This window comes from Apium graveolens, chromosome 6 (genome assembly GCF_009905375.1).
Source record: "Apium graveolens cultivar Ventura chromosome 6, ASM990537v1, whole genome shotgun sequence".
Lineage (NCBI taxonomy): Eukaryota > Viridiplantae > Streptophyta > Magnoliopsida > Apiales > Apiaceae > Apium > Apium graveolens.
The window spans coordinates 49,942,337-49,957,896 of record NC_133652.1 but is presented as its reverse complement, the minus strand read 5'-3'; the positions used below and the strand labels follow the sequence as shown (position 1 = coordinate 49,957,896).

General features: G+C 40.2%; 4 protein-coding genes across 4 annotated transcripts; 2 read left to right on the top strand and 2 right to left on the bottom strand.

Annotated features, from left to right (window-relative positions):
• The first annotated feature begins 623 nt into the window (after positions 1–623).
• On the top strand, positions 624–5,474 carry LOC141668459 (uncharacterized). The gene is made up of 2 exons (XM_074475356.1): positions 624–3,965; positions 4,287–5,474. The coding sequence occupies exons 1-2, from the start codon at positions 800–802 to the stop codon at positions 4,703–4,705; spliced, it is 3,585 nt and encodes a 1,194-aa protein (XP_074331457.1). The 5' UTR covers positions 624–799; the 3' UTR covers positions 4,706–5,474.
• Positions 5,357–6,354, bottom strand: LOC141668460 (chlorophyll a-b binding protein, chloroplastic-like). Its single transcript, XM_074475357.1, has one exon. It carries the CDS (start codon positions 6,268–6,270, stop codon positions 5,479–5,481), a length of 792 nt encoding a protein of 263 aa, XP_074331458.1. The 5' UTR covers positions 6,271–6,354; the 3' UTR covers positions 5,357–5,478.
• Positions 6,355–10,923: 4,569 nt separating this feature from the next.
• On the bottom strand, positions 10,924–11,718 carry LOC141667411 (chlorophyll a-b binding protein, chloroplastic-like). The gene has a single exon (XM_074473903.1). The coding sequence runs from the start codon at positions 11,716–11,718 to the stop codon at positions 10,924–10,926; it is 795 nt and encodes a 264-aa protein (XP_074330004.1).
• Positions 11,719–13,705: 1,987 nt separating this feature from the next.
• LOC141667303 (chlorophyll a-b binding protein, chloroplastic-like) lies at positions 13,706–14,530 on the top strand. Its single transcript, XM_074473730.1, has one exon. It carries the CDS (start codon positions 13,736–13,738, stop codon positions 14,528–14,530), a length of 795 nt encoding a protein of 264 aa, XP_074329831.1. The 5' UTR covers positions 13,706–13,735.
• The last annotated feature ends 1,030 nt before the right edge of the window (positions 14,531–15,560 follow it).

Here is a 15,560-nt window from a genome sequence, read left to right as displayed (position 1 = left end):
TGACATCCATAGGGGTCAACTTCATTTGTGGTATGTGTATAAATTATCATTTATCTAATATAACTCTGTTATGCATTTTTTGTATTGAATTAGTGAAGTTGAAACATAATTCTGTTATGCATTTTTTGTATTGAATTAGTGAAGTTGACATCTTGAGGTGTCAATTAGTGAAATATTTTTTGAAAGAAGTGTGCTAAAAATGATACAGTAAAAAGAATTTAAAATATAATATTCTTTATTATGTAACAAAGTTGGCACCAGATGCTCTTATATATCATGAATCTTAGGGCCTCCTGGGACGAAAAATTGACATGCCTGTATATTAGTTCATGGTTTCATAGTAACTGCAATTCCCACACGCTACTGCTTTTCCGCCCCTTAACCAAACAGTGTCTTAGTTACTCATAGGAGTATCTTCTTTTGACCCGCGCGCCAACTGGCAACTTGCACATAAAATAGGCATGCAATGCAATATCCGTTTGTCTAATACCGTGTTTGTTGCATAATCTCGGGGTTTTTGTTTGATAAACAAAAATAATAGGAATATCTTCTCATCTTTAACCTTTTCCAAACGCACCTAGCTGTGCATGTCCTGCATTTTGGATTGACCTCTCAAGTTGCAGATATACAAATTGCTTTGGTCATTATCCTTTCACAACTAGAGATTTGCTAGAAGTCAGAATTTGTCTATAGAGTCAAACATTCACATTACAATGTCAAAGTTCAAAGAACGTATGTAATCATTTCTAGAATGATTAGTTTGTGAACTGAAAATGCATATATAGTAACAAGCATTTGCATGCTCATTACCACTCTATTTCAGACAACTATGGTTATTCTACCACAAAATGTCGGATTTGTTGCACTTCTTGTTTTATCAGTACTAGTGGGGACTGCCTTAACTGCAGAACCAAGCTTGGAAGTTGAGCTTGAAGCTCTAAAAGCATTCAAAAATTCAGTTACAGAGGATCCTCTTGGTGCTCTTCTGGATTGGAATGATTCTACTCATCATTGCAACTGGTCTGGAATCTCGTGTGATACTTTTGTCGTGTCGATTTCTGTGGCCGAAATGCAACTTCAGGGCTCAATCTCTCCATTCTTGGGAAATCTTTCTAATCTCCAGGTTCTTGATCTAACTTTAAACTCATTCACTGGTCATATTCCTCCACAATTAGGCCATTGCTCACAGCTCACTGATCTCATCTTTTATCAAAATTTACTTTCGGGTTCAATCCCACCAGAGCTGGGAAAGCTTAAAAATCTACACACTGCAGATTTTGGAAACAATTTACTGGCTGGAAGCATTCCAGAAAGTTTAACAAACTGCACATCACTGTTAGCACTTGGCTTAATCTATAACAATCTCACCGGTGATATCCCATCTAGCATCGGTAGATTGGTTAATCTACAAATTTTTGTAGCTTATCATAACCGTTTAACAGGTTCAATACCTGCTTCCATTGGTAACCTGAAAGATGTTCAAGTTCTCGACCTGAGTGAGAACAGATTATCTGGCCCAATCCCCCCAGAAGTAGGAAAATTGTCAAAGTTACAGACATTGCAGTTATTCACCAATTCTCTCACTGGAGAAATTCCAAAAGAATTAGGCCAGTGTACCAACCTTGTCTTGCTAAATTTATATAGTAATCATTTCCATGGAGCCATTCCGTCTGAGCTTGGAAATTTGGCAAATTTACAAGCCTTACGGCTATATGATAATAAGTTGAATTCTACATTTCCACTCTCATTTCTGCGACTGAAATCATTAATCAATCTGCAACTTTCGCGTAATGAGTTAATTGGCAGCATACCTTCTGAAATTGATTCTTTGGCTTCATTGCAAATACTGATGCTACATAACAATAGCTTCAGTGGAGAGATCCCTTCGTCAGTAACGAATCTGACAAATCTAACTTATGTATCCATGGGAAACAATCTCCTTACAGGATCATTACCAAGAAACATTGGGGCACTACACAATTTAAAGAACCTGTCATTATCCAATAATTTTCTTGATGGCCTGTTTCCTCCCAGCATCACCAACTGCACCAAACTTCTTGCAATAGATTTGTCTACAAATAAACTGACGGGAAAAATTCCTCAAGGCCTAGGAAAGTTGCACAATCTGACTTTTCTGAGTGTAGAAAAGAATCAGATGTTCGGAGACATTCCTGATGACATCTTCGAATGCATAGGTCTGACTAAGCTAATTTTAAGTGGAAATAATTTCACTGGATTGCTGAAAACAAGCATTGGAAGCCTCACCAATCTTGATACTCTGCTTCTCAGTACAAATTCATTTTCAGGACGGATTCCAAAAGAAATTGGGAACCTTCGTCAACTTCTTAAATTAGCTCTTCACGGGAACAAATTATCAGGCTTAGTTCCTCCTGAACTGTCAAAGCTTACTCTCCTGCAAGGCCTTGCACTTGATAACAATCTTCTTGAAGGTTCGATTCCACGAAGCATTTTTGAGCTCAGAAAGCTGTATATACTTCGGCTAAACAATAACAAGTTTACCGGACCCATCCCTGATGGTTTCTCAAAACTCGAGCAACTGTCAGTGTTGGACCTCGGTGACAACAAGCTTTCTGGGTCAATCCCTACAAGCATGGCAAGACTGAACCGATTGTTGACCTTGGATCTCTCACGTAATAATCTTACAGGATCTATTCCAGGAATAGTGATATCAAGCCTGAGAACATTGTCGTTCTACCTCGACCTTTCACACAATTCATTTTCTGGAAAAATTCCACCCGAGATGGGAATGCTACAAATGATACAAGCCATTGATATCTCAAATAACAATATCTCAGGAAGCATTTCTATGCTCAAAGGCTGCAGAAATTTGTTATCACTTGATGCGTCAAAGAACAAATTATCTGGCCAAATTCCAACAGATATTTTCACTCAGCTCACGCTGCTTACCCACCTGAATCTCTCAAGTAACCAGTTAGATGGGGCACTCCCTGAAAATTTGGCAAATTTGAGGAATCTTAGCTCGCTTGATCTTTCTCAGAATATGTTCAAAGGTGTAATACCAGAGAATTTTACCAAAATGTCTTCCTTAAATTACCTTAATCTTTCTTACAATCAGCTTGAAGGACGGGTTCCAGAGGGCGGTCCATTCAGAAACATAAGTGTAACCAATTTGCAAGGAAACCCATCTCTTTGTGGAGGCCGATTTCTTCAGCCGTGCATTAACCAGAAGAAATCAGTAGGCCGTCTCTCCAAAAAGACTGTGATAATTCTTGCTTCAGGAGGATCATTTGGTATAGTCATGCTTTTATTATTAGCAATTCCGCTGTTTCGTAGATGCATCAGAAAGAAAGAAACAGAAGAGCTCGAGGATGTAGCACCAAATTACACTTCAAAATCGATCCTCAAGAGGTTTGATCCAAAAGAATTGGAAGATGCTACTAATCAGTTTAATGAGGATAACATTTTGGGATCAAGTAGTATGAGCATTGTGTACAAGGGTACACTGGGAGATGGACAACTAATAGCCGTAAAAAGCTTGAAGGTGCGTCAATCTGGCGTGACAAGTGAAAAGAGTTTCAACAGAGAACTCAGGACGCTTGGTAAATTAAAACACAGAAATCTGGTGAAGTTAATAGGTTACGCTTGGGAGAGTTTGAAGCTGAAGGCAATAGTTTTAGAATACATGGAAAATGGTAACTTGGAGAGCATTATACATGATCCGAGGGTGGATCAAGCACAGTGGACATTTTCTGGGAGAATTGATGTTTTAGTCTCAATTGCAAGGGGCTTGGTTTATTTGCATTCAGGTTATGATTTTCCAATAGTTCACTGCGATCTGAAGCCCTCCAACGTTCTCTTTGATGGGAATTGGGAGGCCCGTGTGGCTGATTTTGGGACAGCCAGAATTCTAGATATTGATTTGTCCAGTAGCAGCTCCACCACAGGATCAGCCTTTGAAGGAACTATTGGCTACTTGGCACCAGGTAATTCTCAGCTTTCCCCTGATTATATTGTCCATATTCATTTTTTTGCTTTCTACATAATCCAATATCTTTCTCTACTGAATCATCGAAATACAGAATCACAGTCTTTAAAATACATATTTTGACTTGCAAAACTCAACATTTCAGAATCACAATCAGTTTAAGCTAAATTAACATAAGAACTACAAGATCACACGTGCATTTACAATTTTCAAACATCAACGGTAAACAGAAAGTACCCCTCCCCCCCAAGACATGACTACCTTTTGTCTGCATTTAACCTCTTCTAATTGAAGTGTTTGTTATGTGTTTTTATATCAGAGTATGCCTTTATGAGGAGAATCACAACAAAAGTAGATGTCTTTAGCTTTGGTGTGATAGTAATGGAGTTCCTCACAAGAAGACGTCCTACAGGACTTTCTCAAGAGAATGGACAGCCAATCACATTGCCACAACTAGTTCAGAATGTTTTTGCAGACGGCATTGAAAGATTACTTCAACTTGTAGACCCTCAGTTAACTTCAGGTATCTCTAACAAACAGCAGCTAGAAGAAATCTTTAAGTTAGCCTTACTATGCACATGCCAAGAGCCAGACGGTCGACCTAACATGGATGAGGTGCTGTCTTCACTTGCAAAGATAAGCAAGATGACAGCACAAGATGGGACCAAAGAAGATGGCAGCACAAAAACAGGACAAACCAGCAATGCAGCCCCTCCAATAATTCGGACTTCATCATAAATCCTAGCTACTGTATCTGTCCAAGTAATTTTCATTTGTTTGCATTTCTCATAGTGCCATCCACTGCTTTATATCATTGAGCTTGTTCTCACATCATTGTGTTCAGTACAAAAGTTTTTTTCCCCTTTTTGCTATGCCAAATTATTACAAATACTCACACATCCTGTTCACATATTTATTACAAAAATATGGAAACAACTTTTATGTTAGATGTTCCTTCAAGAACAAACACTCAATCTCGCCAACCTATTTATGCAAATCTTTGACATTAAATCCAATTTATTTTATTTCTGTCTTCTGATTAAGAAAAAATATCTTCATACTGGTATGAGTTAATATTTGTGTTTTGACACATTCAAGAACAAAATCGAAAACTAGTAAATTTTGATTGTGCGAGTCCTTTAACTGAAATGACACCTTTGCGTCTTAACATCTAGATTTCATGGTACAGTTCGATGCAAACTATCACATTTATCATTAACATCTAGATTCAAACATCTTCAAGGAACAAATCTTCAAATTAGCCTTGTGGCTACAAGTGTGTGTCTGTAAAATGCAATACCGTTTCTTAACCAAACGGTCCATCAAGTTAGCAACTTATATCAAGGAAAGCAACTAGAAGTAGTAATACATTCCACTATTTCAGGGGAGTTTTAGTAGCATCGAATTCCCACTTTTCATCATTAAAAACCACTAGTTACATAGAAAAGATATCAGATATGTACTACTCAAATAGAACACAAGAAATTCGAGAAAGTTCAAAATCTCTCCGTTCACTTTCCAGGGACAAAGTTTGTGGCAAAGGCCCAGGCATTGTTGTTTACTGGGTCTGCCAGGTGGTCAGCTAAGTTTTCTAGTGGGCCCTTTCCTGTTACAATAGCCTGAACAAAGAACCCAAACATAGAAAACATGGCAAGTCTTCCATTCTTGAGCTCCTTCACCTTAAGTTCTGCAAATGCCTCAGGATCCTCAGCAAGGCCTAATGGGTCGAAACTTCCTCCAGGGTAAAGCGGGTCTACAATTTCACCAAGTGGTCCACCAGCAACACGGTAACCCTCAACCGCGCCCATTAAGATAACCTGGGTAGCCCAGATGGCCAAGATGCTCTGTGCATGGACCAAACTTGGGTTGCCCAAGTAGTCAAGTCCACCTTCACTGAAAATCTGGGAACCAGCCTTAAACCAGACAGCTTCACCAAACTTGACACCGTTACGGGCCAAGAGCTCGGGGAAGACACAGCCAAGAGCTCCAAGCATGGCCCATCTAGAGTGGATGACTTCAAGCTCACGGTTCTTGGAAAAGGTCTCGGGATCAGCAGATAGTCCAGCAGTGTCCCAGCCATAGTCACCAGGGAATTCACCAGTAAGGTATGATGGGGCTTCACCGGAGAATGGTCCCAAGTACTTGACACGGTCAGGACCGTACCAGGGGCTGTTAGAAACTGGTGCCTTGACTGTCTTCCTCATGGAAACTCTTCCATTTCCAAATAGCTCAGAAGACTGAGCAACTTGCACTGCCTTTCCAGCGAAAGATGGGGAAGATAGAGCCATGGATGCAGCAGCCATCTATAATATATATTCAACAGAAGCTACTTTGGTTATTGAAATATTCAAGTAAAAGTGTTGCTTGGTTTGGGTTTTCATGGTTGTATGGGTATTTATAAGTCTTGAGTTGGTAACGGTCCTAAGCTTTGTGTATCTGATCTTGCTCTTCATTGGTTGATGATAATTTTGAAAATCTGCAAGCATTTGATGACCACCAGCCAGCCATGGAATTATTAGGTGTGCAATATGCCAAAACATTTAACAGGGAATTATCAGCTAGGATTAGATTCTACACTACAGCCACATGAATTTGTAAATATGGATACAAGTGCTTCTCAATGCACTTACGATTTCATGTCCCACAAACTCGTAATCGGAAATCGGTATACTTGGTGAATAATACACGGATATACCTGATAGATGAGTCGGACACTATGCCATAATATTATTATTGTGAAGCTTCTTTTTCTTTACTAATTTATTAAAATTTAGATGTTTACGGTAATCGAATTGTAAAATTGGATTTAAGGTTTGTATCCAGTAATCTTACTACAATGACAAAGAAACTACTCGAATGTACATTACACTGTGTTTTAGAACAATTCAGGTTTCCTAATAAACTAATGCATCTAAGGAATACTCGATAATCGATATAATTTACCTGAGTGAACCGGAATTACACGAGTTTATGATTCACCATGCTCTTCGGTATTGTTGACGGAGGAATTTGGGAGTAACAAAACTTGAGATTCGTAGCTGAAAACAAAATCTGTGATGGCAGTTCTTCGTCGGAAACGTGAACAGTAACCGGCGGACCTGATGAACAGTATTCGTCGGAAAAGATGAACAGTGTTTGGTGGTGGTGATTATTGGGGGCTGAGATTGCTTAGGGTTAGTGGTGGCTCTTTTGCGCTCTCGCTTCTAACCCCTTACAATTTGCCTACGTACCCCTATTTATAAAGGATCAAGCCCACGTAGTTCTTGGGGAACAAGAAACCTAATGGGCTTAGATTTCTTATCTCGAGGCCCAGTAGGAAACCCACTGGAAACCGTCTTCTACTAGCTTTAGGAATATCCGCCGATGAGGCCCAACCACAAAGGCCCAAGGCTCGTCCGCGGCTTCGAGACTTCACCGAGAATGGGGAAGAGATTTCAGCTGTGGCCGTCACTCTTCCTTCCAGGTGGTTAAGTAGCCTTTTTAGATCTCCTACATTGAAAGTTCCCACTCCTGGAATGGTCTGCATTTGAGGTTGCGGACCTTGGGGTTGTAATGGAGGTACCTCCACTTGATTCCCCCCGGGAGGGGCTTGCTGCTGGTTCGTGTTTTGGGCCTCTTCGGGTATCACAATTACTTCGGGATTCCGTCCTTGATTTCTCCCTTGATTTTCTTCTTGACCCTGGCCGCGGCCTCGAGCCGTACCGCGATCATAGTTTTCTACGTCTCTGTGATCATCATGTTCCTCATAGTCATAGCTGTCTGCTCGGTTATTCCAGCGGGAATCAAGGTGACCGCGGTAATTATCGCGACGGTATCCCTCTAAGTATCTACCTCGGCCTCCACCTCTTCCCCTCCATTGAGGCCTTCTCCAACGATCGTTTTCATACCCACGCCCATATCAATCCAGCGATCTGCGGGGAGGAGCTCTCTCATGATCGCGGTGCCGCTCCCGATTTTCTTGGGAATTCAGGGGCACACGCGTTGGATCGCGGTGTCGCTCCCGATTTTCCTGAGAATTCAGGGGCACACGCGTTGTATCATGGCCGGCTGAGGCATCCCTATCAGTCATGGGTGCTTTTCCAGGTGCGTGAGTTGCACGGTCGCGGCGAAGACCCCTCATGGCCTTGCGTCGCTCCACGGTGCTCAACCTTGAATCAAAACCATTCAAAGCATCGCCCATGCGATACAGTTGTTCCAACAAGTCGGCATTGCTGATGAGCACAGGCGGCTGTCCCCCAACGTCCGATGTAGGACGATCGGTCATTGGCGGAACGTAGGGTTCATATTCATAGCCCCTCCTTCCTCCCAGAATCTTCTTCAGAACTTCCATCATAAAAACTTACATCACGATATTGAGACATTCTTCCTCCCAGATGCAGATCTTGATTAGCCCCTCCTTCTAGCGCCAATTTGTTGACGGAGGAATTTGGGAACAACAAAACTTGAGGTTCGTAGCCGGAAACAAGATCTGTGATGGCGGTTATTCGTCGTAAACGTGAACAGTAACCGGCGGACCCGATGAACATTATTCGTCAGAAAAGATGAACAGTGTTTGGTGGTGGTGATTATTGGGGGCTGAGATTGCTTAGGGTTAGTGGTGGCTCCTTTGTACTCTCACTTCTGACCCCTTACAATTTGCCTACGTACCCCTATTTATAGAGGATCAAGCCCGCGTAGTTCTGGAGGAACAAGAAACCTAATGGGCTTAGATTTCTTATCCCGAGGCCCAGTAGGAAACCCACTGGAAACCGTCTTCTACTAGCTTTAGGAATGTCCACCGATTAGGCCCAACCACAAAGGCCCAAGGCTCGTCCGCGGCTTTGAGACTTCACGGATAAGGTATCTCCCTGGCCAAGGATAACCCTCTGCTACCAGCTATTTCTCTAATCCGTGGACGCACGTATAGTCGTGGTTCACCCCAAATGCTGGACGCATCCTTGTCCCCCGATAAGGAGCCCCTACCAGATTGCAGGACAAGTGATCCCAAGCTTTTGGGTGCAAAGTGCAGGATACTCCGAAGTCTCCCAACGAGGACACCAGTTGACTACAGAGACAGAGCTCCCAAAGCACACACCAGATTGCACCCCACATCCCTAATGAGGACACCCATTGACTACAGGAGGAGGCCTTCAGTCCAGGCATACCCCTGGAGGTCTCTGACCACGGACACCGCCTTTCCTGTAGATGTGCTACAGGAAGGAGTTCTTCAATAGAGTACCTGCATCAAATAAGTTAGTAATAATAATTTACATCTTCCTTGAATCTTCCAAAGAGTTCATCCAAGTATCATGTCAAAGTTATATTATGTGTCAAGTAGAGTTTAAGGGCGCGCCCAAACATTTATGTATGTTGGCGCCGCCTTGTGTTATTAGCCTTTGACCTCTTCTTTTGTCATTCTATATTATAGGGCGCGCCGTAAATTATGCACCGTTAGGGCTTGCCCTATTTCTATCCAAGTAAAGTCAAGGTATGAGTCTGTCAAAATAATCATATATGAGTAATCCGTCCAAAGAGCCTTTCTCACTTAGGGTGCGCCCTAAGGCTCACCCTGGGACAGAATTCAATCAAGGAATTACTCACCCACTCTTCAGTAATTGGGCGCGCCTCCCCACTATGTTTGAGGGCGCGCCTTTTAAGGCATAGTAACCACAACTGTCAATCAGCTATTCAGTCAATGGGGTGCGTTTTTAGGGCGCGCCTTTTTTTTTATGGAAAGTCAATCTCATATTTTCCTAGATTTTAGGCGTTTCTCATTTGATTTTGCCAATTTTATCAATCTAAATCTGAATATTATTTATACCAATTTTTTGGCATAACAGGTATCAAGATTGTACATTGCATATGTTTTTCACCGGGCAAATGGGGGCACAATGCATGTGTTTCACTTAGGCCAATAGATAAATGTGTTTGCTTAGTTACCTTATCTTTTGCAGTATCAAGAAGTAAGATAAAGCGGACCCTAAAATCAGACCAATACAAATCAAATCGGTTGGTCTTATGTTTTGAATCCTGACCGAGGCGCCCAGGTTAAACTTGATCAAGAATATTGTTGCTCGGGTTTATCTTAACTAATAAAACAGGAAGCCACAGCCTATGTTGCATCTCGATGTGGATTGGAGCCACACATGTGGATTCGGACTTGGTTCGTGTAGGAAACAGGTGCAGAACGAAATTAGTATGGAGCTTAGAGTTTAAGAAGTATACTTCCATACAGCAATGAACTGATGGGAATATAGACATCCAAAACTAAACCCATAACTTATGCGCAAGGGCCATCTAACCAAGCTACGGAAATAAGAGATGCCAAATTACCAGGCAACTGCCATCACTGCATTTCAATTTTCAACACCGCCGAGCAACCCTTGCATGCCCTCTGCGTGAATTCCTTTTTACCTTTGGCCCTTTTAACATAAAACCCTTTATCAGAACCACTATCCAAATTCAGCCATCATTTTTCACAAAATGCTGCATTTTTTATTTAATATCATCAAACCTTGTTTACGACTTGATAATTAAGGTGGATCCTTTGAGGATTCTGGAAATCAAGAGATGGTAAAAGAGAATTCTTTAGGGGGTTCACTTTCTTGAAATGATATCTTACAATTACAAAGCCTTGTCTGAGTATTCTAGAATCGAATTTACAGTCCGTAAAAATATTTAAGATTCAACTTCATTCTTGGCCACTACATTTTGCAAACACTCATATCTGATTGATTTTTTCCCCGTTTGTACCAGAACTAAATCAAAGATAAGATTGGAATTGGACCTTAGCATTGTATTTTGATATTCTAGATGATGCAGCTTTACTAATTGATAAATGCATGCACAAATTAGAAACACCATATGGAATTATGGATGGACAAGAATATAACATATAAATTCACAATTTACTTCATCAGCCATATTAATTTACATTACAATGGCACACACTGTTCAAACTCAAAAATTCTCTACTCTCACTTTCCGGGGACAAAGTTGGTGGCGAATGCCCAAGCATTGTTGTTCACGGGATCTGCAAGATGGTCAGCTAGGTTCTCCAAAGGACCCTTCCCTGTGACAATAGCTTGTACAAAGAAACCAAACATTGAGAACATAGCAAGTCTTCCATTCTTGAGCTCCTTGACCTTGAGCTCGGCAAAAGCCTCAGGATCATCAGCAAGGCCTAATGGGTCGAAACTTCCTCCAGGGTAAAGTGGGTCTACAATCTCACCAAGTGGTCCACCTGCAACACGGTAGCCCTCAACAGCGCCCATCAAAATAACCTGGGTAGCCCAGATGGCCAAAATGCTCTGTGCATGGACCAAGCTCGGGTTGCCCAAGTAGTCGAGCCCGCCTTCGCTGAAGATCTGTGAACCGGCCTTGAACCAGACGGCTTCGCCAAACTTGACACCGTTACGGGCCAAGAGCTCGGGGAAGACGCAGCCAAGAGCTCCAAGCATGGCCCATCTGGAGTGGATGACTTCAAGCTCACGGTTCTTGGAAAAGGTCTCGGGATCAGCAGAAAGTTCAGCAGTATCCCATCCATAGTCACCTGGGAATTCACCAGTGAGGTAAGATGGGGCTTCACCAGAGAATGGTCCCAAGTACTTGACACGGTCTGGGCCGTACCAGGGGCTGTTAGAAACTGGTGCCTTGACTGTTTTCCTCATGGAAACTCTTCCATTTCCAAAGAGCTCTGATGAAGATGGAGCTACTTGCACGGCCTTTCCGGCAAATGATGGGGAAGAGAGAGCCATCGATGCAGCAGCCATTGCAATTGAAGTTAAGTATTGAAGGAGAAGTAGTTGTTAATGTTTGTAGGCTTGAGTTTAGTGAGTTGTGTGGACGAGTATAAATATTACATGCACGTAGAAGGGTCGTTATCTTTTGAGATCTCTATCTCTTTTCTCATTGGTTGATAATATTTCAAAGACTTGATTTTATATCTGGCTAGACAATGCTGCACCACTAACTAGGATACTTAGGTGTTTGGTATGAAGTAATTTTAACATAGAATGCAAACACGCCCATGCTCCAAGAGAAATGTATGGGCTAGACTTGGTGACCTAGCTACTTCTATGTGGTGGTGGAATGCTTCTCAAAGTTGAACATCTGGCAAATGTACTGTTGTCAAATCCTTTATGCCTGCCTCACAGAGCAAGTAGACTCTGAGCAAGAACTTAATATTTGTGAAATTTTGTCATATAGTTTTTTTAAAGGCTTAATTATAACTTAACCCTTAAAGTATGACACATTGTACACATAAAACCCTAAAAAAAATGTTGTATATTTTAACCCTCCAAGTATGAGATTTGTTCACTTTAACCCTTTTGTCAAAATTTCTTCCAATACTGCCCTCAACCTCAAGGGTTATTATGTCCGCAATCAGATACTTCAAGGGCAGTATTGTTCGTAAATCATTTTCTTGTCATTTTTATTTATTAAGTAATATAAAATATAAAATATATATATAAATGTATAATATAATAATTAAAAATGTATTATTATATTTAGTTTACTTTCGGTGAATATTACTAGAATTATAAATTTTGCTTATAGAAAAAACTTACAAAATTTTAATATACTAATAATATCTTAGAATATATGCAATTATAACCAATATAAATTAAAACTTATTTGATTGTATAGACTAATTAATATGATATATAATATTATTAAAAAATTAGATGTTAAGTAATTTTAAATAATTTTTTGCAAGAATCAAAAAAAGTATATAAAAAATGATTAAAGGTTAAAATGTACAAAATTCATAGTTTAGGGGCTGAAGTATACAACCTTTAAGGGTAATATCAGAAAAAAAAATAGCACAAGGGTTGAAGTGTACACAACATATAGTTAAGGGGTCAAAATGTATAATTTTTTTGTTTAAGGGTTCATGTGTACATCAGATTATACTTTAAGGGCTAAATTATAATTAAGCCTTTTTTAAAAGATAGATAATTCGTGTTCCTGTAGTTATTGATATGGAATTGTTTCATATTCATGCTATTCTTTTTTTTTCTTTTGTGGAACCAGAGCATCTGTCTGAACCTAGCTATGATGTTATCTCATTCAAACTTTCTTTCATTCTTTTTAACTTATTTACTGCATTCGTCCCTTATATATGTAATCTGCATATGAATTTAAGCAGCGATACATTTAACATATATACTACTATTTCATAGTAACAGTTGGAGCTAGTAGTGCTGTGTATGGTTCGATGATATAGCCTGAAGTTGTAATGGTTTTCGTATCAAATTCGACCAAATTGTTTTGTAGAACTTCAAAACTTGTCAAGCATAAATGCATAATTTATAGATTTTCTGAAGTTCTCTGATTCTGATGAATAAAGCTGTAAATGTTACTGCAGTTAACTACTTGCATTTCATCAGTGATAAGTTACTAGTGGAAAAAATCTGATACAAGAGCAACAAAGTTTAAGCTCTACAACAACAATAAAAAAAAAAGACAAGATAGGAGGAGCCCTGTGATCGCCAACGACTAACCAAAAATATCACTTAAAATGAAGCTAGTCCACAGATTTCTAACAGGGGGGGACAACACCATTTATGGCCTTGCAATTATAATATCTCAAACCTGGTGGCCGAAAGGAATCAAGTATTGATAGAGAATCCTGAAAGCCAATGAGAATGCAGATAAAGATGTCATTAGATAAGCAAAGGCCCAACTCTAAGCTTGTATAAATCAGTGCCAAAACCAGGTTCATAAATCACTCAACACTTGTTATAACAACTATCATTATATTTTCTTTACAACTCCTTAATATAAATGGCTGCTGCAACAATGGCCCTTTCTTCTCCTTCTTTTGCTGGGAAGGCTGTTCAAGTAGCTCCATCTTCTTCTGAGCTATTTGGAAATGGAAGAGTTTCCATGAGGAAGACAGTCAAGGCACCAGTTTCTGACAGCCCCTGGTACGGCCCAGACCGCGTCAAGTACTTGGGACCATTCTCTGGTGAAGCCCCATCATACCTTACTGGTGAATTCCCAGGTGACTATGGATGGGACACTGCTGGACTCTCTGCTGATCCCGAGACCTTTGCCAAGAACCGTGAGCTTGAAGTCATCCACTCCAGATGGGCCATGCTTGGAGCTCTTGGCTGTGTCTTCCCCGAGCTCTTGGCCCGTAACGGTGTCAAGTTTGGCGAAGCCGTCTGGTTCAAGGCCGGTTCACAAATCTTCAGCGAAGGCGGACTTGACTACTTGGGCAACCCAAGTTTGGTCCATGCACAAAGCATTTTGGCCATCTGGGCTACCCAGGTTATTTTGATGGGCGCTGTTGAGGGCTACCGTGTTGCAGGTGGACCACTTGGTGAGATTGTAGACCCACTTTACCCTGGAGGAAGTTTCGACCCATTAGGCCTTGCTGAGGATCCCGAGGCATTTGCTGAGCTCAAGGTGAAGGAGCTCAAGAATGGAAGACTTGCCATGTTCTCCATGTTTGGGTTCTTTGTTCAGGCTATTGTAACCGGAAAGGGACCACTAGAAAACTTGGCTGACCACCTTGCTGATCCAGTTAACAACAATGCTTGGGCCTTTGCCACCAACTTTGTTCCCGGAAAGTAAATCTAGACGGATAGTATGATCAGTGTCTTAATTGTTTGATTTTGAGTTTGTAAAACTCTATGTGAATTACTTATAAATTATTAGAATTATATATAATTTCAACTTCTGGGAGTCCCTCTGGTGCATACTTTATAACTTTATGTTCTGCCATTATGCTCAATATTTCTATTTCTTTCTGTTGCAAGTTTATAAACTGAAGTGTGATGTTTTAGATAATATATGGCTACAAATCACAAACCTTTGACTTGTGAATTCATCATACTAACAACAATATTAAATTTGAATAGTAAACTTCTCAATGTGAAACTAAGCAACTTATAATTAGACAGTCTCAGAGTTCTTGAAAGTTCACCTATCTTGCTGCATAATTTGAATTTACTAATGTATTTGGGCATGAACTCATTAGACTAAATGAATGAAGTTAATTTATTCACAAGAAACTTTATTTAAGATATATAATATGGAGTAATTTCCAATCTTTGTTATACTCAAAAAAGTAGCCTTGTGCAAATAAAGATATCATAACTTTACTTCAAAACAGTATGGAAGTTTACATGGCATCTTTGTACTTTAAACTTATGTTTCATATCAAGTATCAGAAAAGCTGTGAATGAAAGGTTAATTCATTATCTTCGATATTAGCTGTAGTAGTGTTGATGCTATAGTTAAATGCTTATTACAGGTCCAACAAATCAGGTTTTAACCTGACCATGAAAAAACAACATAATGCTACGTGCATCGTGGCCTTCACAAAACTCTGCTACATTGGACTTGTCAAGTACTTTGCAAATGAATATTCTCTGCATGCCCTGCACTAAAAAATGACATGGGAACTAAGATGATGAGTCAATTAAGTGTTCCAAGTGTAGACCAGGCTACCTCAAAGTTGTTGAGTTTCCGCTGATCAGTCCCTCGCTTGATAAACTGGAACAATTTGGTTCAGAAAGAGTGAACAAGTAGTTGTCCTTGATCAAAAACTTGTCTGAAAATCTCAAAGTTCAAAATGGGAAATATTAACAACTTGTTGAAG

Excerpts from the sequence above, each read along its gene's own strand:
- LOC141668459 (XM_074475356.1), top strand. The coding sequence starts at position 800 with ATGCTCATTACCACTCTATTTCAGACAACTATGGTTATTCTACCACAA. Across the intron at positions 3,966-4,286 it reads TATTGGCTACTTGGCACCAG|AGTATGCCTTTATGAGGAGA; the intron begins GTAATTCTCAGC and ends TTTTTATATCAG.
- LOC141668460 (XM_074475357.1), bottom strand. The coding sequence starts at position 6,270 with ATGGCTGCTGCATCCATGGCTCTATCTTCCCCATCTTTCGCTGGAAAG.
- LOC141667411 (XM_074473903.1), bottom strand. The coding sequence starts at position 11,718 with ATGGCTGCTGCATCGATGGCTCTCTCTTCCCCATCATTTGCCGGAAAG.
- LOC141667303 (XM_074473730.1), top strand. The coding sequence starts at position 13,736 with ATGGCTGCTGCAACAATGGCCCTTTCTTCTCCTTCTTTTGCTGGGAAG.